The following is a 20,047-nucleotide window of genomic DNA, read 5'->3' as shown; positions in this document are numbered from 1 at the left end:
ACTGTAAGTTCGATACTTGAAAGTCTTTTTTTTTTTTTTTACACATGCGTATTTCAGCACAAAGGGTGTAAAACAAGAGGTGGTCAAATAGGAAGTGTCAGGGTGAGCTGAGCCAAATGATCCGATTCATTTAATCATTCGGCTCAGCACTTCCCATCCCCTGCCCAGACCGTCGTCGAACCATGCACTCGGCTGATTAGCAATTTAGTGTTAACAAGGACCAGAAGACGGCTTCACATTTTGCATGACAACGTGGTCTATGTTAACTAATGCTTGTGTGATATTCCATTCCCTGCAGCTCGCGACTCAAAAATCTACACAACAAACGTGACTTGACCGCTCGCTGCAATTTCTGAGGAACAAAGGAATAGATTTTGTGAATGAACGCAAACGTGTGGTTTTTGACAGCTTTTATTGGAAGGTGGAGGAAACAAACATTTCAAACCATTTCAATGCAAAAAAAGCGATGTTTCATCATGATTATTATTATATATGTATTTACAGACGCGCTCCAAGTTGCGGCGTGCTGGGCAGAGAGGGTTAAGAACTCAGTAAGCGTGGAGGGGAGGGGGCGCTGAAACTCAACATGCTTTGGCCAGTGGGAATGTCACGATGTGGAGAATGGAGGCTGTGTGTGTGTGTGTGTGTGTGTGTCAGACTGAGGTCTCACTGCGCCGCAACTCTGGTGAACCGTCAGCATCTCTAAAACTGGATTCTTCTCACGAGCTCTAGAAGGGGCGGGGGGGCAGGGTTAGCAATTACTTTCACGCTTGTGCATCGACTGACACCGGTGGTTGTAACAAGCAGGCTAGATTTATTTGCATATCCTTCACTAACAAGTCTGCTTTGGAAAACAAAAAAAACGAAACAAGGAAAGAAAAGAAAAGAAAGAAAACCCAATGTGGGAATTAGAACTATCACATGCCTCCGTTCACAGCTCGGCCAGGAGTGACGATGAGGATGGAGAGCGTTCCGTGGTGCGAGAGGGTGCCGAGGAAAGGGGCTCGGCTCGCTCACTATCTGCCTATCTTGTACCCCCCCACCCCCTCCCCTACCAGCGGCATCAAGGACTTGTGATCTTGAGGCAAAACAGATAATAATAATAATAATAATAATAAAAAAAAAAAATCCTAGTCATATGCAAGAGTCCAAATTCAGTTCGTTTAGAGTCTATTGTAGAAAAAGAGGAAAAACCGACACACTGAAGTTCAGCAGATTAAGTTCTTGGTTCTCAATTCTTCTCCTCGGCCTTCACCTCCTCCTTTGTCTCCGTCTCCTTTTTGTCGCCGTCGGCCTTGTCGTCTTCTGAGGCCTTGTCCTTGACCGACAGCTCCTCCAGCTTCTGCGCCACGTCCTCGCTCGTCTCTGTGGCAAAACAGTGAGAAACGTGCCGTCAGCATCGCATCGTCGGCAATATTCACCTCCTAGTGGCAACTACACACTTAAAAAAAAAACACAACTCAGTTTAAAAATGTGGCACAACATCTGGACGGCGGCCCCACAGACAGGCCGGCGCTGTCAGACATTCTGCACGTTCATGTCGCAGACAGAAAAAGTTCGCAGCTGGAGTGAGCAGCAGAGAACAGAGTGAGTCTGCACGTGCAGGAAAACCCAAACACAAGCTCACGGGCAGAGAGGCCGTTTACAACAACAACAACAACCACAACAACAACAGGACTTACTGTCTTCCTTTGCAGACTTTTTGACTTGCTCCTTGCACTCCTCAAACTTCGCCTTAAACTTCTGAGCATCTGCAATGAGGACGACAACATCAGCGCACGCACACACGCACACACACACAGGGTAATAACTCAGTAATAGCAGCAGTGAAACGATCCGGCAGAATACTCACTCTCTGCATTTAAGAAGCGTATTGCGAGGAGTTCGGCTTTGGGGCACTCGTCGGCGTAATCTGCTAGCGTGGTCCACACCCACGCCCTGTCGCTGCCGCTGTTGGGCTTCAGGTCCATCTCAGCTGTGACTGCGGGTCACAAGCAGAGGGTTAACCACGAGCTGGACTGTTGGCCAACTACTGTTCAGAAGTGCACGTGAGGTGTTCAAGTCACATTAGAGGTGGCGCGGCGTCGCCTCGGTCCACGTGTAGTGTAAACACCCAGAGGGAATAAAGGACTGGGATGCTGTTTACATTATGGGCTCATTGAATGTAACTGCGACTGGAGGTGCAGCCTGGACTCACTGTGATGATTGGCGCAGATCTTCAGGGTTCTGTCTCTCCTCATCAGGACGCGGATGGAGCCTCTCTCTTTGTGTTTAAGCAGCTTGACGTCGCCGGTCCCCCTCTCCTTCCACTCCGGTGGGTCGTTCTCCGACGCAAAGCGGTACAGTTTAGCCCGCCTGGTGGAGAGAGAGGGTTCTACACTTACAGGGGCGCCACTTAAAAAAAAAAAAAAAAAAAAAAAAGAAAAGAAAGAAGAAGAAAAATGGAGATCGCTCTCGGAGCGCTGAGTCAACCTACATTTTGAAGAGTTCCTCCTCGTCCTCCTCTAAACTCTTCACCTCCAACTCAGGCAGGGACACGATGGGCTCGTAGTGGGGGTCGTGGTTGGATTCCTCAGGCGTCTCATGCTCTTCCTGTTCCTGGACAATGAGAGACGAGTTGAGAGGAGGCTGAAACTGCGAGGCAGCGTGCCCCGTCTCTGCACATGGCTCTTGGAGCTCTGCTGGGACAGGGTGACTTTTCACAACCAAACAACAGGCTGCCGGGGCTTCAATGAGGGGGGGGATTAAGGGGCTCACCCGTTAAGTACTGCTTTTGTGGAAGAAACTCTGCAGCTTTTGAGTAACGTTTGTTTCCTGCTGAGCCAAGCGTCTTTAGCAGTCACAGTTTTGCCGGGCCTGCACGTTCTCATACTGATTGGTACCAACATACAGCGCAGTGTTACAGCGCATCAAGTCTGGTGACATTGGCAACGCTCAGGTGTTTAGGGCAGGGTCACCAACAGGTACACCCCCACACACCCCCAAGCCAAGGACCACAGGACTAGCGCCCCCCGCAGTGCTTTTTGAATAATAGCCCAACTTGTTGAGCTGTGTCCAAACTTGAACTTCATCCACCCTAGCTTAGTCACCAGATGTGTTTCCATGACAGTTTCTCGCAAAATGAAAGCAACCGTTGTAGAACGTTGACAACGCACAATATGGATACGTCTGGAACACCGCCTCACGAAAGCGTCAAAACCTTTTAGCCACGTTTGATAGGTTGTTCCAAGTTGAGCTGTTTCCATCACCAGTTTTTTATTGCCATATTTAGGTTTTGCTCAATTCTAGGGGTCAATCTAAACGCAGCTACGGTTGATAATTATTAAGAACTCATTAACGTGACCAGTGTCTTTACATAGATCAGTATCAATAATAACAAAACCAACATATAAGTGAGAAAGTTTGTTATTACAGCAGATTGAAGCAAACTGGTTGCCCTTCACATGACTCGAAAAAGTTATATGGCGAAAAAGTTGTGTCAAGTTCACGCAGTGACCAACTTTCGTCTGCACGGAGATGCGCGGCGGCGGCGTGACGGTGCGGTAAAGTGCAGTCGACCCCCATCGCACTTCTGGTTAGCGCTTTAGCCTTTGTAGCAAGTTGGTGCGCATTGTTGAAAATCGCTACGGGGGGAGGGACAGCGAGTTAGCATCGCTGCACTTAAAGTAACTGATGGCTAAAACTACTAAAGTGGTATATTAAAAACATCCTTCATTTATCCGCTTAGGTCGCGTCAGTGAAAGTTTCTCCACTGTTTCTCTCTCTCTCTTTTTTTTAAGATCCCATGTGAGCTCCGCCAGCAGGGCCTCTCACTAGCACTTAGCTCGCAGCTAAAAGTTGATCACTGAGCCTTTGTCGCCAGTGCGAGTCACCCAATCCGATCATTTTGGTTGATCTTGCCAAGAGCTACGGATATTTGACGACCGTATCCATCGCTGGCTGCCTAGTAATAACACCGCGCCGCCGCCGAGTCCTGCTACTGATGCTAAAACAGCTTAGCAGGTGTTAGCAGCGCTCCGTGGACAAAGGCAGAGAACCGGCTGCTCTTTGCCGCACGTATAGTGCAAGTGAGGTACCACAAGAACACATCGTTCTTAGCGTTGGTTTTGTTTTGTTTTTTTAAACGATTACTTCTACACGAAAGACCACAACGACTCGATCAGATTCGTTATTGGGGAAGCTAATAGGAATACGCGGCTACACTTCAAAGTAGCTCTGAGCAGGAGAGAAGTAACAGGGACTGAGTACCAAAGTTCGCCCCCCAAATATCGCCGCGGTTATTAAAACCTGTGAAATGTTTTTAAACGTTTGGCTTCACCCTCTAATAACCCATTATAACATCAAAGGTAACCTCATTAGCATCATCACAGCGAGCCTTTTCTCTCTAGCCGGCAGCTTCCTCCTATACGAACACGGGGCGAGTTCCGACACCTATCAAACTGTAATCCGTCACCAAATTCGGGTGGCGGAGAATCAACGACAGACTGGATGATCCAGCAGGCACGATCTCACCTTCGGGTCTGCCATATTGTGGTAGATGTTTGCAGATTGAGGCGGTAAGTTTGGCAGCAGCGGCAGACTGTCCGTAACACTGACTGGGCGCCGTCTCCCACTCTCACTTCCTGCCTGCAGCCACAGCTTTCGCGCGCCCAATTTCCTACGTAAGGCCCGCGCCCCACGTCCTGACAGGGCGCGCGACACCCCTGTCCCGCGCAATGCCTGTTTCAAAATGCAATGCGACAATAGAGCTCCGCCACCAGATTTAAGGTCCAATGTATGGAACACTTATTATCATAATAATAATAATAATAATAATAATAATAAAAAGGGACAAAAATGTCAATGCAATGCTTTTATTTATGGATCTGTATCATATCCCTTCGGCTATGTTATTGCAATGCCTTTTATTATTTATTTTCTGTGTAAAGTTTGTATACCCCCACCGTGAAAATGTAGTTTAAATTCTGCGTGGAATTTTCGCAAACCTTTATTTTTGGCCAAATCAAATGCATCGAAAGTGTAGACAGCGGCTTACGAACTCATGAAACGCACTTCATTGCAGTCAATAAAATGGGGACTGTCTCTTTAAAACACAGTTCATGCCTGCACGACACGTGGTTGAAAAGAACTATGGCGGCGCCCTGTACGTTTCACTGTGTGTGACGGAGTTGATAGCAAATTTAGGAAGGCAGAGTTAACACTCACAACTTTATTGTACATTAATACTAATTTCAAAACACAAGTAACCTCTAAAACTGGAATGCTTATATCGAGTCTTCAGTAGCACCGAAAAAGGATCTTAAGGTAAATGCATTTTTAGCTTTTATATTGTATTACTTGTGACGGGTCAGGTGTCTCTCTTTACTATTGTTTAAGTAATTGAAACTTTCTGGCTATTTAAAGTACTGACAGGCTATGACACTTAGTGACATTCAATGAAAAGGAACTCATTTCAAACCATGTTAATAAAAACCTTTTTCCTTACCAGTGCACCACCACCACTCTCACAATCACAAAATCCTGAACCAAGCCTCATTCCAGGCCACTGTAGATATGGTGGTGCCCGCTGAAAAGTCCTGGGGAACGTTTAAACACAACCCGTCCATGTAGATATAATGTTTTTGTTCTTTTGACCACAAACAACAGATGGCTGATGTGAGTGACTGCTCAGCGGCTGATCAGCCACCTCCCCAGGAGAAGAAGTCTGATGATGTTCCCCAGGAGGAGAAGTCTGATGATGTTCCCCAGGACAACCCCGACAACCAAGATGAAAAGTCTGAGGCCAAAGCCGATGGCGAGGCCGCTTCCGATCCCAACATGTACCGCTATATCAAGAACGACCTCTTCACGTCCGAGATCTACAAGGTGGAGATCAGGAACCTCCCAAAGTTCATCGGCTTTAATGACCTGAAGAAGTTCCTGGCCAAGCACGGCCTCAACCCTCACAAGATCAAGTTGTTTGGCCGGCAGACCTTTGCCTTCGTCACCTTCAAGAACGAGGAGGAACGCGACAAGGCCATGAAGATGGTCCACGGCATGCAGTGGAAGGGCCAGGTGCTGACCGTCAAGCTAGCCAAACCCAAAGTGGACCCCATCCTGAGGAAGAGGAAGCAGCAGGAGGGGGAGGCGGCGGGAGAAGCAGGGCCGCCCCCGTCCAAACGAGTTGAGGCGGGTGAGGAAGAGGAGCCACTCAGCATCCAGATCGCCAACGTGGTGACTCCGCTGTGGAACGTGCCGTACGAGGAGCAGCTGAGGAGGAAGGAGGACGAGGTGGTGGCCGTTCTGCAGAGGCTGGCCAAGTAAGGCACTAACTGCTGTCCACCTTTATATATGTATTTATATATGAACATATGCACAGTATATATAGATATTTATATGACAGACTTATGTAAAAGACACAGATCGTATACACGCAACCATAAAGATTACACATTGATAGACATGCACTCACAGTGGTTAAAATACATACAAATGATGGTTCCAGTATTTTCAAAGACTTCCAGAGCACTGCTTGGAAAGAGGTAGGTAGGTGTGGAGAGAGAGAGATAGATAGATAGATATCTATCTAGTAACCCAGGTATAGTAAGCAAGTATTTTTTTTGGTCTGAGTTTCTGGAGATGAAGTGACAGAAAATCTTAAATTTCCATGTATTTCTCAGAGAGATCGGCAACACCAACAAAGCCATGCTGCCGTGGCTGTTTGCACAGAAAGGGAAATACAACAAAATGTGTTGTCCTCTGGAGCCCATCCGACCGTCTCCAACGCAGGTATGTACTGTTTATGTATATCGGATCCCACCCTTTGTAATTTCAATTCTGTGCTCTTACGCCGTCCTCTGTGCGTGCGTGTGTGAATTGGCACCCCCGACCGCATGGTAACCACCCTTACAACTCTCGGCGCCACCTGCAGAAGGAGTACAGGAACAAGTGCGAGTTCCTCATCTCAGTGGGAGCCGACGGCCAGGATAAGACCATCGGCTTCCGCCTGGGCAAGTACAAAGGCGGCTCGTGCGCCGTGGTCGGCCCGTCGGAGACGAGCCACGTGTCGGCCGAGGCCAAACGGGTGGTCGCAGAGTTCCAGAAGTTCATCAGGTACACATGAAAGTGTCAAGAACGTGCCTGAGCTTCTCTACTGGTACATCTCAAAAATGAAAATATCGTGAAGGAGTTCAATATTTTTTGTTTGTCATTTCAGAAATTGAAACTGTTGTTTTAGATAGATTCATGAAAGAGGAGGCACCACCAAGTATGGAGTGCATAAAAATAAACATGCTTTTCAGAAGACTGTCATTTTTGCTGAGAACATAATGAGGGTTGGGGTTTCATTACCTGCAAGCCATAATCATCAAAATTACAAGAAGTGAAAGCTTGAAATAATTCACTTTACGTGTTATGAATCTATATTAGAGGACAGTTTCAATTTTCTGGAATGACTGGCAAAAAAAATGAACTTGAATGAACAATGAACAATGAATTGAACTTTCTCACAATATTCTAAATTTTTGAGCTGTACCTGACACACGGATTGTTTTTTTTTTTTGTTTTTTTTTGTTTTTTTTTTTTAAATAAAAAGCCCTTCTGTGTTTCTGTGCAGAACTACACCATACTCGGTGTACAGCCCCGAGACGTACGAAGGCCACTGGAAGCAGCTGACTGTGCGCACCACCAGGACTAAACAGGCCATGGCCATGGCCTTCTTCCACCCGCAGGTGAGCTCCTGTTCTCCCTCTCCAACCGTGTGTCCTCCCAGCTCTGTGTGAGAGTACTGAGCTCATCCATCCTGAACAGAAACTGGATGAGGAGGAAGTGGGTGCCTTGAAGAGCTCCATGAGGACGTACTTCACAGAGGGAGAGGGCCGAGACAGCGGAGTGACCTCGCTCTATTTTGTGAGAGAGGGTCAGAGGTGAGCAAACAACGCTTGGCGAGTCTCAACTTTCCAGAGGAGAAACGCTTTAAAGTGTATCTTCTCTCCACTCTCCAGGACGTCTCCCAACCTGGAGGACTTGCCGTGCGAGCTGGTGGCCGGCGAAGGCTGCATCCACGAGGAGCTGCTGGGCCTGAAGTTCAGGATCTCTCCCCACTCCTTCTTCCAGGTCGGCAAGCTCTATTTGAGGTCAAAATTCATTGGAATTTTGACGCATGGAATTGTCCATGGCATAATCCAATACCTGAACCATGTCCGAGCACCGAGGCCTGCGTGTGTGTGCGTGTGCTCCCTCTGCAGGTGAACACAGGAGCTGCAGAGGTGCTCTACTCTGCTGTCGGGGAGTGGGCGCAGCTGGACCAGGACAGCACGGTGCTGGATGTTTGCTGCGGGACGGGAACCATCGGAATCTCCCTGGCCAAGGTGGGGAACAACGCTTGTTTGGATCCCAGGTTTTTTTTTTTCATTGCATTTTGATGAAAGCAGGAGAATAACTCAGCTTTTTGAAAAAGGCTCAAATGCAGTCAAACTGCTGTTGAAGCGAATGATAAGAGGCTTCAAACTGCCAGCGTGTTCTAATCCTTTAATATTTCATAAAAATTCATCACTTCAATAGCTGAATGGCTGATGAATTATGTAAAGGTCAACTATCTAAAGGCCAGAAAGGGCAAAAAGCCTTTTTATGGCCCTCCTATCTGAGAGGGTACAGAATGGCTCCACACTCTTTGACAGTTTCCCACTTCTATTCCTTGTTGGCGGCTCCAGCGGGTGAAGAAGGTGATCGGGATCGAGCTGTGCCAAGAGGCCGTCGAGGACGCCAAAGTTAATGCAGCACTTAACGGTGAGGAAGCGCCTGGGTATTGATGACGGCTCTGTAGTTTTCACTTCTGACCTTTTTTTTGTCATATCAGCATCACCAAGATTGAAGTGTGTGTGTGTGTGTGTGTGTGTGTGTGTGTGTGTGTGTGTGTGTGTGTGTGTGTGTGTGTGTGTGTGTGTGTGTGTGTGTGTGTGTGTGTGTGTGTGTGTGTGTGTCTAAGGCCTGACCAACGTGGAGTTTCACTGCGGTAAAGCCGAGGATGTGTTCCCCAACGTTCTCAGCGCTCTGGTGTCGCCCAAGGTCACGGCCATCGTCGACCCGCCCAGGGCCGGCCTGCGTGAGTCACCTTTTTTTTCGTTTTGTTTTAAAATTATTTATTTTTTTAATTGAACTCTCGTTCGTCTCCAACACAGATTCCAAGGTGGTCCTGGCCATCAGGAGGGCGCCGCATCTGAAGAGACTCGTTTACGTGGCGTGCAACGCAAAAGCGGCCATGACCAACTTTGTCGAGTGAGTCGTCAAACTTTTTTTTTTTCTTTTCAATGATGTCATTATTTCTATTTATTAGCGACTGAGCCCCAGCGATTAGACCTGCTCAGTTTCAGAGCAGGTCACCAAGAATTCCATTGAAATAGTTCTTCTTCCGCTTACTCGGGTTCGAACCCCATTTTGCCCCCCTGAACGTCCTCCAAACTACACCAAATTTGGCAAGCAGGTCAGAAGTGGTGAAAAATGTGATTTCATTAAAAATATGAAAACTCTAGCTGCTCCAGAACGCCACTTACAGGCAAAACCCTCCCGCCCAATTTTAAAATTTTTGGACATGTTGAGATTTTGCATTCTACCACTCTGCTGGCAGGTGTGAACCAGCCACAGCAGGCTCAGTCCCTTTAACGCTGCTTGCAGCTTTCATTTATTTTCATGCATTTTTTTCCCCTCCAGCCTGTGTCGGGCGCCCTCTAACAGGGTTCACGGTGCCCCCTTCCGTCCAGTGCGAGCCATGGCCGTGGATCTTTTCCCACAGACGATGCACATGGAGATGCTGCTTCTCCTGGAGAGGGTGGACTACAACTCCCAGCAGCAGCAGCAGCCTGGTGGTGCGCAGCAGGAGACGGCGTCTTGAAACACAAGTAACTCTAGACAGTGCCGTAATTAACTAAACAGTAAACCAAATGCCGCAGTTCAGTCATCTGAGAACCTTTGATAGGTGTCAAGTCTTAAGTTGAAAGCGTCACTTCAAGATCATGTGAAACGTCTGTCATTCATTTTTCCTTTTACACTTTAATGTTGAAAATGTGCGACAGTGCACTTATGTAGTTTTGCAACCTGTGTAAAACTGTTGATAAATAAAATTTAAGCTTTTGTTCTCCCGACGTCTTTTAGACCTTCTTGTGTTCAAAGGTCCCATATCTTAGCCGCATTCAGACGGCCGTTAACAAAAGCGCGTTTACAACTCAACAAACTGGAGCCACGTCACGCTAGTCAGTCCAGACACTTTATTTTCTTTCATAATAAAAACATCAGTCGTCTAACTGAAGTTGCAAGTACATACTTTATTTTCTAGGCAACGACAACTCTCAAAACGATTCATTTGTACGACTCGACTCGACGTGTGTAAAAGCGGGAGTCCCGTGTGTTTTTTTTTTTTTTTTCCTTCTTCTCATGGCAACACACAAAGCAAGAGGACAAACGCACACGGTGGTAAAGGACATTCATAAAGCAACCTAGAAGCACAAACGCATCGGTGGCCTTGCATCGTGACCGACGTCTTTAATGTTGTGCACAAACAGAAAAAAAAAAACTCCAAAGAAAAATCACAGGCCACTGAGTTGATGAAAGAAAATCACAGCAGTTTTGTTGCCACTGTTAATTCAACGTCATCCTAGCAAATGCATAAGACTTTTTGTGTTTTTCTTCTTTTTAAATGCAAGCTTTGGTTTACAGTATCTTCAACTGGTAAATTAATTTTAATTGTAGTTTGTGCAAGTCAGTGTAGAAACTACATTGAAATGGCTGCCTATCGGGGGGGGGGAGGAAACAAACCAGGATGTCCTGTCACAGTGACGGCAGAGTCGCCGCTCGACTGAGTCTGACAAGTGGCCGTTTCCTCCCCCCGGCCGGCCCCTCTAGAAAGTATCTGACAGGCCATTATGACTCAAATACTCAGTGGCTGGAGGATAAATGCTTTGCTTCGTCAAGTGTTTCCTGTCAGAAAAGGGGGCGCCGTTAGGTCCAAATGCATCGTACAAACTCCAAGCCCTTTTTTTTTTTCTTTTCGCGAGATGACTTGGAACTCAGAATAAGGCAATACGTAGCTGAGATGAGGAGCTACAGAGATGTGCGTCGGGATTCGCTGGTGTGCACCGTCACGTTAGAAAGCGAGCGAGAACGGGAAAAAAAACAAACAAAAAAAAAAAAACGGAAAATGTTTTTGAATCTGGTGCTTCAGTATTTCAGTTTCTATTCTATGCACAAGTAAATAAAAAAGGGGGCAAGTCCCTCAAAATACAAAAAAAAAACAATTATAATCAGCTGACAGAAATATCCAACAGGACACGAGTGTGTAACAACAGCTGTGGACTGTGACCACTGCACCACGCATGTTTACTCTTTATTTTTTTGTTATTTTATTTTTTTTCCTCAGTCATGCAAAGCGAGACGGCGACTGTCTACTTGGAGTGTGAAAACCAAAAACTGCTCCCCCCCCCCCTCTCTTTAATTATTTGTCATCTTGGAACACAAACCCATAAAATACCCCATAAACAAGTCAAGTCACTTTGCCTCAGAAGTACTGTGCGTTTATCGCAGTCCCTTTAAACCACGTGAAGAAGCACACACGGAAGGTCAGTAGGTGCCGAGGTCGACGTTTAGAAACAACAGACCTCACAGTGCAGCGTCGCTGCCGCTCATCTTGGCTGGAAAAGCATGCAGTTTTTTTTCCCCTCCCTCTCGTCTATCGTATATATATATATATATATATATCTTGTCCTAGTGCTATAGTGACGATGCATCTGGAGAGGTAGATGATATTTTGCTCTACTTCCTGTCGGTGCGTCGAGTACTGATGTTACATCTACCAGCCAAACCAATCAAAACCTGTGAGGGGGAGGAGCTTGGGGGGCCAGGGGGGTGAAGTGAAGGAAGCAAAGCAGCCTGCCTGGTTCAACGTGTAACTATTGCCATTGGGTCTCTGATGGGTGTGTGTGTGTGTGTGTGTGTGTGAGTGAGTAACAGCGAGTGGGCTTCAGTGTCACGGCGGCTTCTCAGTGATTGCGACGCTTTCAGACGTCAACGGTGCAGAGTGGCTCGCTGCCTGGCTGAGCCGACTCCATGATGGTCATCTTGGGCTTCTTCCTGGTTTCCTCCTGTCGCACAAACAAAGGAAAACCCAGCATGTGATGAGATCATACAGGAATTTTAGTCGAACTCGTTTTCTCCTCCGCAGATTGCTATAAATCCACATGGTGTGGAAAATGTGTTCGTTGCACTCTTCTCCCCACCCTTTGTGTGGCGAGTTTCCTCATTTCTTCCTGCAGTTTGCTCAGGATGTGAAGGTTTGGCTTGTTCTTTTTGGCAAACTGCTGCAGCTCGATCACGCTCTTGTCCGACTTCTCCTGCAAGTGACATCACACGTTTGAAAGGTGAGAGTGAAAGACAAACAAAACAAAATGGTCGGCTGCAACAGTTTTGGTGTTGGACTTGGGCGGCACCTTCTTGACCATCTTGTTGCTCTCTCTGCCGTACATGCGCAGCAGCGAGCCCCAGTTCTTCACGTGGGGATGAAGCATCTGCAGGATCTTCTGGGAGGCCAGCTGTTTGCCCACCCGCTTGTTCTTGCCTGTCGACACACACACAACACAAGTGACACATTTGCCTGGTTGGATCTTGCCGTGTGTGTGTGTGTGTGTGTGTGTGTGTGTGTGTGTGTGTGTGTGTGTGTGTGTGTGTGTGTGTGTGTGTGTGGATGAGAGTCAACTCACACCAGCCGCGCACTGTGTGCTTCCCACATGTCATCACGTATTCGCTCTTCTGGTTTTTCCCCGGGATCACCTCGAACTTTATGCTGGTGTCTCCCATTCCGTGGTTTCTGTGGAGAAGTGGAACAAATGAGCTCAGTTGAAATGTGCAACTGTTTCTGGGAGACGGGCGCGAAGGCCTGGTTTCCATCTCAAGAGTGAAGTGAACCGAATCCGTCGAGATTTAGCAAAACACCGCCGAGTACGCGAGCGTTTTTCTCCCCTTGCGTCGCTCACCTTTTAAGGCACTCGTGAAGGATCTGATATGGCGAAAGAAGCCCCGCTTTGTTGGTCAGCTCGTACACCCTCGAGTCTTCTATACTGATATGGTTGAAATACTGTGGAGGACGGTGAGTAATGAGTGAGTAAGCAAGCACGCACACAGCGGAATCAGCTTTCAGAAGGAACCGTCTCCGTATCTTCCGTCTCCTCTCGTTGTTTTTTTTCGAGGGTAAACGGGAGAAGGAAGTACCTCCAGTTCGTCGCCCTCGACGGGCTTCTCCTCGGACGTCTGCTTCACAAAGTCAGGGATGAGGATTTCCAGTGTGGCTCGAGCTTTGGGGTTCAGAGGAGACGAGAGAAGATGAGAGCCGCTGCCGGCGGCATTCAGGTAACACCGCTCATGTGGTTGACAAGTTGCAAATATGCCCATTTACCAGCTTTGTTCTTTGCAAGTTTTTTACTGCTTGCAGTTCCTGTGCCGTAAGTAACTCCGTCTATAATGACCGACGCTCCAAAGGGTTCACTTGGGTTCTCTGCAGGCACAGATGCAGCAGAGGAAAACTTAGAGACAAAACTTAAGAGACAAAACTGTTTTTTTTTTTTTTTTTGACAATCTGACATCAATTCTGCAACAACTCACCACATTCAAAAAAGTTGTAAACAGGCCGGACCTTCAGGACCCGCTGCATGTACTCATGCAATATGCAAACTTCAGACTTCCCATTGGGGTTAATGACAAATTCTGTGAAAGAAGAAAATTGTTTAATATTCTGGATGGAAATGATTCCTGCAACCAGCCCAGTTGTGCTGCTGTACGGGTCCAAAACTTGACCCATGTATCAGTGACACAGACCCGGTACCATCTGCTCTATGCAGTACATCCACACAGCATATCGTATAGTATATTACAGTGAAATATGAGGGAAAAATAATCCCACCAGGCTCTAGTTCAACTGGTGCACACGAGTTCAGAGCAGGTGGTTCCTAATGCTGAACTGTGCGCTCGCTTTTTAAATTAGTTTCTCTCATATCGGAGAAGAACATAACTTGGTGGTGGAACTCCCTCTTGTTTTTCATTTCCAGTATCTGATGCTGACATTTAGCAAATGAATAACAGCAGCCAGACAGGGAGGAGCCGTCCCAGCTATTCTGTCACCGACTGGTGACTGTCACAGATATAATTACGCTGGCCGTGTTCATCCTAATACAGAATGTCAATCAAACGCCTGTTCAGGCAGACTCTTTTAATAACTAACATCATCAGAGTCCACGTCTCCTGCTTTGAAAAACCTGTAATGGCAAATGAGGAGATAACGAGTGTGCGCCGCCGCTACCTTTCTTGGTGGGGGCGTCTTGGACCGACAGCGTGATGAGTTTCTGGTTGGCCGGCAGGATGGGTCTCTCCGACTCCGCCTGCTTCCTCTTCATGTCCCTGTTGAACTGCCTTCGCTCGGCCCAGGTGCGAAACTTCTTCACGGTGACTTGCTCAAAGTCAAATCGCTTCTCCAGGTACGAGCGGAACGCTTCAAGTTCTGTGACGAGGCGGGAAAAAGTTAGAAAAGGACAAGAGAGAGACCTCGGATCACACAAACGCATGACAATTGGTTCTGTAGCACCGTGGACGTAATTAACGTGTCATGTCTATTCATATGGTTAGTTTGTTTTTTTTTTCTTTTTGGATTTTTCAAAAACCACAACTACTACTAATCTAATATTAAAATGAGTTATCCATCTATTAGGGATCATAACAATTCATCGATTGATTGCCGATTAAGAATTTAATCGACTGAATTAAATTAGTCGCAGTTAAATGAACATTTTTTGCACAGGTTAATTATCATTATAAGAGTGTAGTGGCAGGAAAGGTGGGGTCCTGCAGTGCGAGTGTGCAGCTCAACCGGCAGTGTCGGAGAGAGAAGACGCTCACCGATGGACTCGTCCTTGCACACCTCCACCTTGGCCTTGACTTGTCCCAGGGCTCCCTGCGCCGTCTCACAGGCCTGATTCTCTTTCCTCGGCAGGCCGCTGTTGATGTTGTTCCCGCCGTCGACGCCATCGGGAACCGGGAGATCGCCGGTAGGGACGTCGTCGGCCACTGTGGCGCCCAAGCTGCCGGCAGCAGCCTCCTCCTCCCCCTCGCCGTTGGTCTCCTCGCTGGGCTTGGCGGCGGCGGCGTCCTCGGCAGGAAGTGCAGTCTCGCCTCTCAGCTCCTTCTCTTCTAGTTCCTTCAAGTTCTTGTAGTGGAGGCAGGGGATGCTGCTGGTGGGAGGGTCGTGTTTCTAAAGGAAAGGAATATTTGGCATTTTTGGCATCTAACTCGTGCTGCTGTTTTGAGTGAAAGACAACCGGCCACAGAATATGTCAAATAGAAAACAGCGCCACCTGGAATTGGTGGAGCAGAATTTGAAGTCTAAGTTGTGTGAGAGACATTGTGGTGCTGCTGAGTCGTGCCCTACCCTAATACTGCCGGTGCCCAGGAAGTAAGGTCTGGACCAGGTGACCACCCTGGTCTCTCTGTGCAGGTAGACTGGAATGCCCGAGTTATGGAATGTCATGATCCATCCATCAGGAAGTGGTTCGGTGGGAGGGCGCCCCCGACCTGCAGAGGAGAGAAAAATGGAAATACAAGCACAAAAAAACAAAAACAAAACACAGACCACAGTGCAGCAACTTCTGCAGAGTTCCTGTCTTGAAACAACAGAGTGATCCGTCACTCACTCTTCAGGACAGTTTTAATCTTGGTCATCATGGGCTGGACGCCTTCCTCGGCGTCAGACTGATGATCGCTGTCTCCGCCGTATTTTTCCTCCGCCGGCCGCATCTTTTTGGGCACCGGCATGCCCTCCTCCAGCAGAGCGTCCACGTCATTGTCAAACTCCTCCTGGGGGAAGTGACGGTGACGGCCAAGAGAGAGGGTCCGGTCAAAGGCAGGCAGCAGCCGTTTCATGGGATTCAGAAAAACCAATGCAATCTTGTTGGCAATCTCCGATAAAATAAACTAATAGTCAGGGAAAGTTGGGTCTATATTAAATTCCCCTCCAAACAGAGTTTACTATTTGGACACCTGTGTCGCACTGGGAGAAAATAAAAATGGGCACCAACCTTTTTCAGCATTAGACTCATTATTAAGAAGATGAAAAAAATAAAAATGAACAAAATGATAATAAAAACAAAGAAACACTTAAACATGAATAATATAAGTGTGTGCCAGCCAATAAGTTACTGGACTATGAAGTGGCTTGAAGAAGGATTTCTAGTGCCTCAATGTAGGGAGCACCCATGCTGACTGAAATACTTTGTACTCACCATTCACTAAGATTTTAGGTTAGACCTAACAATAATATACAGAGCACCGCCCTGACCTGAGCGCTTCGTTACCAAGTTAAACCAAAGCTTTAAAAGTTTGTGTTTGAAAACAAATAATGCTTTCCATCACACCTCTACAGTTTGTTGTTGTTGTTGTTTCCCATCGACACATGAGGCCAACATCACATTTTGACAGCAAAGAACAGGTTATTAATTACAATAACTAATAAAGATGCAGGTTTTTTTTCTCTTCAAAGGTAGACATACCTCATAGGAGAACGCCACCGCATCGTCATCAGCCTGCTCCTGCTGTACTATGACGTCGGACTTGAAGCCGCCTCGCTCGCCATTGTCTTGATCCAGAAAATTATCGTAGTACTCCTCCAACTCGTCCAGGACGGCGTATTCTACCTTGTTCTCCGCGTCCATGTCGACCTCCTCGGACGCTCTGCCTAGCGAGTGCTCTGCGGCGCCAGAGCTTCCTACAGCTGCCCCCTGCTCAGTCCAGTCATGCAACTCACCGTTAAACCGGCTCGAATCTGCATCCTCTTCTCCGTCCTGCCTCTCGCCTGTGTATAAAACCTTCCTGTCCTTGCCAGCGTTGTTGCTACCGCTGCTGCCGCCACCGCCGCCGCCACCACCACCACCACCACCACCACCACCACTGCTGCTGCTCTCGGTAAAGCTCACTCTGATCTTAACGTCCCTCAGCAGCTTGAGGTCTGGCAGGAACTTGGTGACCTGTGGAGCGTGGCGGGCAGTTCTTGGGCACGGCGGGTTAGGGTTGGCCTCTTCTGAGAGGCGGCTACAGAGAGTTAGCGGGCCCACGGTGAGAGGGCACTGTAGGTGGGCTTCCCCGTCCCCTGGGGTGTGTGTGTATCCATCACCACCAGAGCTAACGTCCATTACCTCTGCGTCACTGGACGTTTGCAGGGGAGGTGGTGGAGGTGCTCTGCCTTCATCGTGGTCAAAATCATCAGGTGGCTCCAAGGGGAGAGGGGGTAACACATCGTCTATTTCCATGACCTCTGCAACAGGAAGTCCTAAGGGCTAACAAATGATCCTAAAACCTGAGCTACGTGAGATTTCGATTCTCCTCCTGCTCTTATCTTAGCCCAGAGTGCATGCAGCAGCGCATCCCTGTTTAGAAAGCACGTACCAGAGAGGGTGACAACGCTAAGCTGACTACATTGTTCTTTTCATTAATGTAGACAGCTTTCAGAATCACTGTCTCAATTATTGGAAATCACAATGCATTCAGCTTAATATGCGACAGACACTGATCATCTTCCTCGGGTTGTCTTCTGGGAGCTGGAGGAAAAAAAGGGGGGGGACCAGCAGTGAGGAGGCGTCAGTAGCTGCAACTTGACTGATGTGGAGGGCGTTAGCATGACACGGTAAAAACAAACAACCACTATCGGTTTGAAATATTGGGCAAACTCCTGACAAAGCTGCACACGGTCGCCTTAGAACCAATTCATCCACAGAATCACGGAGAACGGAAACCCATTCAGTGGCGAAGCGGGCCGCGGACGGTCGTGTCACGTTAAAGCTAACATGCTAAGCAAGCTACATCCGGCTGAATGATGCGCCTGTCAGCAGACGTGGTGAGCTGGAGTGAAAATAGCTTCCAACGGATATACTCACGAGCCAATATATCACAGCTGTCTCCCACCGCTCACCTTAGGACGCATCTAAATAATGTTATCTTGCGACGCGCGGCCATACCGCCTGAGATGCTGCACCGCCATCTTGGAGAGAGAGACAGACAGACAGACACACACACACACACAGCGCCAAACCGCGCCGAAGCCCCGCCCCCCCCGGCGCCGGTTTCCTCATAATTGACCGGTCGACAGGCCAACTACACCGTCCTGTTGGAACCCCTTTAACCAATCATCATAGAGGAGAGCGCGAATTTAGTTGAAACGTAAAACTGGCGAAACGACAAGAATTGAATCCACGCCAGCATTGACTCAGTATTTGTTTTTTGTTTTATGCCTCCGTGTTTGCGCGCACGTTTGAGCCAGTATCTCTGTTTGTCGTGTATTTTTTTCTCGTGTATTTTTTTGTGTATTTCTTTGTGTGTTCTAAATGTATCTGACGTGACATTCCGTTATTCTGGGATGTCTGGTCTATAAGCAACGCATCCATAGATTGCAACATCTTAAATTTTCAACGGGTGGCGCTGTTGATTTAAGGAAGCAGTTGAACGCTTTTCAAATATACAACAAATTTGTTTTTTGAATTGGAGCCGACTGACAATAAAGTTCATTTTGCTTTTCATTTTAGCCGGATTACTGTGCACCTGCTGCGCATCCCCGGTGTGACACAGGTTAAAAGGGATGCAGTGTTTGTCACATTCAAAACAGCCTACTCCCAGTTAACATATCAGCCTATCTGAAGTACCAGCCAGCTGTTGCTGTGGCTGAACGCCACATTAATTAAGAAATGCTTTATGCACACTGCAACCATTGAGGGCGCCTCAAAAGCCAAGTCCCACGGTGTGTGGAAAAGCTTGCTACTGCTTGTAGCCCGGGTAAAAATGTTCGTAAATAGATTTTTAAAAAGAAAGTAAAAATAAATATAGGAATAAATAGTAAAAAGTACGATAGTAAATGGTAAAAACGGTTGACCCTAACCCTAACCCGAACAACTCATGCTTAACTTGATTTGTCAAAAAATAAAATATATATATGAATGACAATAATGTTAATATTGTCTTTGTCCAAAGTATGTTTATGTGAGAATTGTATTTTTCAAGAGAAATACAAGGCACGTGTGTTAATTATAGATAGACACGCGGGTGCACACACAGGTAAACGTGCCACGAGAGAGCGTGGACGTCCGTCGCTTTGAAGCAAAAGTTTGCTTCTCGAACTGGAATTTACCTCAACTTACTATACGAGAACATTCCAGGGAAGTTACAAACTAAAACGTACGCACGATGTTTCCCGAACTGTCGCTCAAAAAGCCTCTCGTTCGCCCAGCGAGTGCTGGTTGTAGCGGTGGATGGGAGGCGAGCGGCTGTGAGCTAACCCGAGCTGACCCCACAGGCTTTGCCTGTACCATGTTCCGACCCGAATAGAGGGATTACCGGACCCATCCTGGAAGCTCAGAGCTCCTCTGACAACGTGGAATTCATCCGAACCTCAAACTCCACTGTGGGCGTACTTTACTGCTACCGCCACCTTCTGGACAGACAGCCGCGAACCTTTAGCATCTCTGGATAGGAGGATATCATCAGGTTCTGATCAGTTTTTATCAACTATTTATTTGATGATGGATCATGGTCTTTCCTTACCAGTTTATGCAGCGGTGTCTGGACTCTGGGTTCATCGTTGACATTTGATTTGTAAAAAGAACTGTTTTGTAAACTGATAGCGCAATTACAAAAACCACATTGGTTCTCATTTTTATTTTTTGAAAGAAATACTTTTTTATTTTAAAGTTTGTCACTGAGTGGATTTTAGTATTTTAAAGGCTTACGAGTGACAGGCCTCCTAACCTTTTTTTTTTTTTTTTTTAATAAGATGGCGTTCTTAGTATTTTAGTTGTATCTGATTGGGCTGAAGTTGTTTAGAAGAAGGATCTATTATTTTCCCTAAGTTACCAAGTCAAGAACTCCAGGCTCCATCTGCATAAATTGAAAGTAGACATTCTACATGCATATTAAAATGCACTATAACTGAGGTAAATTTACTGCAGGCGGCTGTCTTTGTGAGATGTGTGTGTGTGTGTGTGTGTGTGTGTGTGTG

At 47.1% G+C, this 20,047-nt stretch overlaps 3 protein-coding genes and 1 non-coding gene across 7 annotated transcripts; 1 reads left to right on the top strand and 3 right to left on the bottom strand.

The window, feature by feature from the left end:
• Positions 1–395: 395 nt before the first annotated feature.
• Positions 396–4,669, bottom strand: ranbp1 (RAN binding protein 1). Of its 2 annotated transcripts, none has more exons than XM_076048266.1 (6): positions 4,513–4,669; positions 2,477–2,598; positions 2,198–2,355; positions 1,853–1,981; positions 1,683–1,751; positions 396–1,365 (listed from the first exon to the last, which is right to left on the bottom strand). In XM_076048266.1, exons 1-6 carry the CDS (start codon positions 4,525–4,527, stop codon positions 1,232–1,234), a joined length of 627 nt encoding a protein of 208 aa, XP_075904381.1. In that variant the 5' UTR covers positions 4,528–4,669; the 3' UTR covers positions 396–1,231. The 2 variants fall into 2 exon arrangements, with proteins under 2 accessions (XP_075904381.1, XP_075904382.1); XM_076048267.1 differs by having other exon boundaries at positions 2,477–2,592; positions 4,513–4,652.
• On the bottom strand, positions 1,468–1,597 carry LOC142902944 (small nucleolar RNA SNORA77). Its single transcript, XR_012929154.1, has one exon. It is a non-coding gene; the product is annotated as a small nucleolar RNA SNORA77 (small nucleolar RNA).
• Positions 4,670–5,058: 389 nt separating the features above from the next.
• On the top strand, positions 5,059–10,118 carry trmt2a (tRNA methyltransferase 2A). Its single transcript, XM_076048301.1, has 12 exons — positions 5,059–5,304; positions 5,647–6,299; positions 6,660–6,768; positions 6,911–7,092; positions 7,595–7,709; positions 7,789–7,904; positions 7,983–8,094; positions 8,226–8,348; positions 8,691–8,766; positions 8,966–9,082; positions 9,159–9,255; positions 9,688–10,118. Exons 2-12 carry the CDS (start codon positions 5,647–5,649, stop codon positions 9,866–9,868), a joined length of 1,881 nt encoding a protein of 626 aa, XP_075904416.1. The 5' UTR covers positions 5,059–5,304; the 3' UTR covers positions 9,869–10,118.
• Positions 10,119–10,278: 160 nt separating this feature from the next.
• dgcr8 (DGCR8 microprocessor complex subunit) lies at positions 10,279–18,100 on the bottom strand. 3 transcript variants are annotated; one of them, XM_076048299.1, is made up of 14 exons: positions 17,972–18,100; positions 16,557–17,600; positions 15,702–15,864; positions 15,440–15,582; positions 14,911–15,262; positions 14,318–14,515; positions 13,624–13,725; positions 13,418–13,516; positions 13,234–13,316; positions 12,999–13,099; positions 12,726–12,832; positions 12,456–12,583; positions 12,246–12,359; positions 10,279–12,110 (listed from the first exon to the last, which is right to left on the bottom strand). In XM_076048299.1, exons 2-14 carry the CDS (start codon positions 17,310–17,312, stop codon positions 12,027–12,029), a joined length of 2,430 nt encoding a protein of 809 aa, XP_075904414.1. In that variant the 5' UTR covers positions 17,313–17,600; positions 17,972–18,100; the 3' UTR covers positions 10,279–12,026. The 3 variants fall into 3 exon arrangements, with proteins under 3 accessions (XP_075904414.1, XP_075904415.1, XP_075904413.1); XM_076048300.1 differs by having other exon boundaries at positions 17,937–18,066; XM_076048298.1 differs by having other exon boundaries at positions 16,557–18,057.
• Positions 18,101–20,047: the final 1,947 nt, after the last annotated feature.

Source organism: Nelusetta ayraudi, unplaced genomic scaffold, assembly GCF_046127955.1.
Source record: "Nelusetta ayraudi isolate G7.1 ecotype Tasmania unplaced genomic scaffold, CSIRO-AGI_Nayr_v1 ptg000098l, whole genome shotgun sequence".
NCBI classification, from domain to species: Eukaryota; Metazoa; Chordata; class Actinopteri; order Tetraodontiformes; family Monacanthidae; genus Nelusetta; species Nelusetta ayraudi.
This window is presented reverse-complemented; position numbering and strand designations above follow the sequence as displayed.

Excerpts from the sequence above, each read along its gene's own strand:
- ranbp1 (XM_076048266.1), bottom strand. Across the intron at positions 1,982-2,197 it reads GATCTGCGCCAATCATCACA|TCACAGCTGAGATGGACCTG; the intron begins GTGAGTCCAGGC and ends TGTGACCCGCAG. Across the intron at positions 1,752-1,852 it reads ACGCTTCTTAAATGCAGAGA|ATGCTCAGAAGTTTAAGGCG; the intron begins GTGAGTATTCTG and ends TCCTCATTGCAG.
- trmt2a (XM_076048301.1), top strand. The coding sequence starts at position 5,647 with ATGGCTGATGTGAGTGACTGCTCAGCGGCTGATCAGCCACCTCCCCAG. Across the intron at positions 8,349-8,690 it reads TCGGAATCTCCCTGGCCAAG|CGGGTGAAGAAGGTGATCGG; the intron begins GTGGGGAACAAC and ends TGGCGGCTCCAG. Across the intron at positions 9,256-9,687 it reads GCCATGACCAACTTTGTCGA|CCTGTGTCGGGCGCCCTCTA; the intron begins GTGAGTCGTCAA and ends TTTCCCCTCCAG.
- dgcr8 (XM_076048299.1), bottom strand. The coding sequence starts at position 17,312 with ATGGAAATAGACGATGTGTTACCCCCTCTCCCCTTGGAGCCACCTGAT. Across the intron at positions 13,517-13,623 it reads TTACAACTTTTTTGAATGTG|AGAACCCAAGTGAACCCTTT; the intron begins GTGAGTTGTTGC and ends CTGTGCCTGCAG. Across the intron at positions 12,111-12,245 it reads GGAAACTCGCCACACAAAGG|GAGGAAACCAGGAAGAAGCC; the intron begins GTGGGGAGAAGA and ends TTTGTGCGACAG.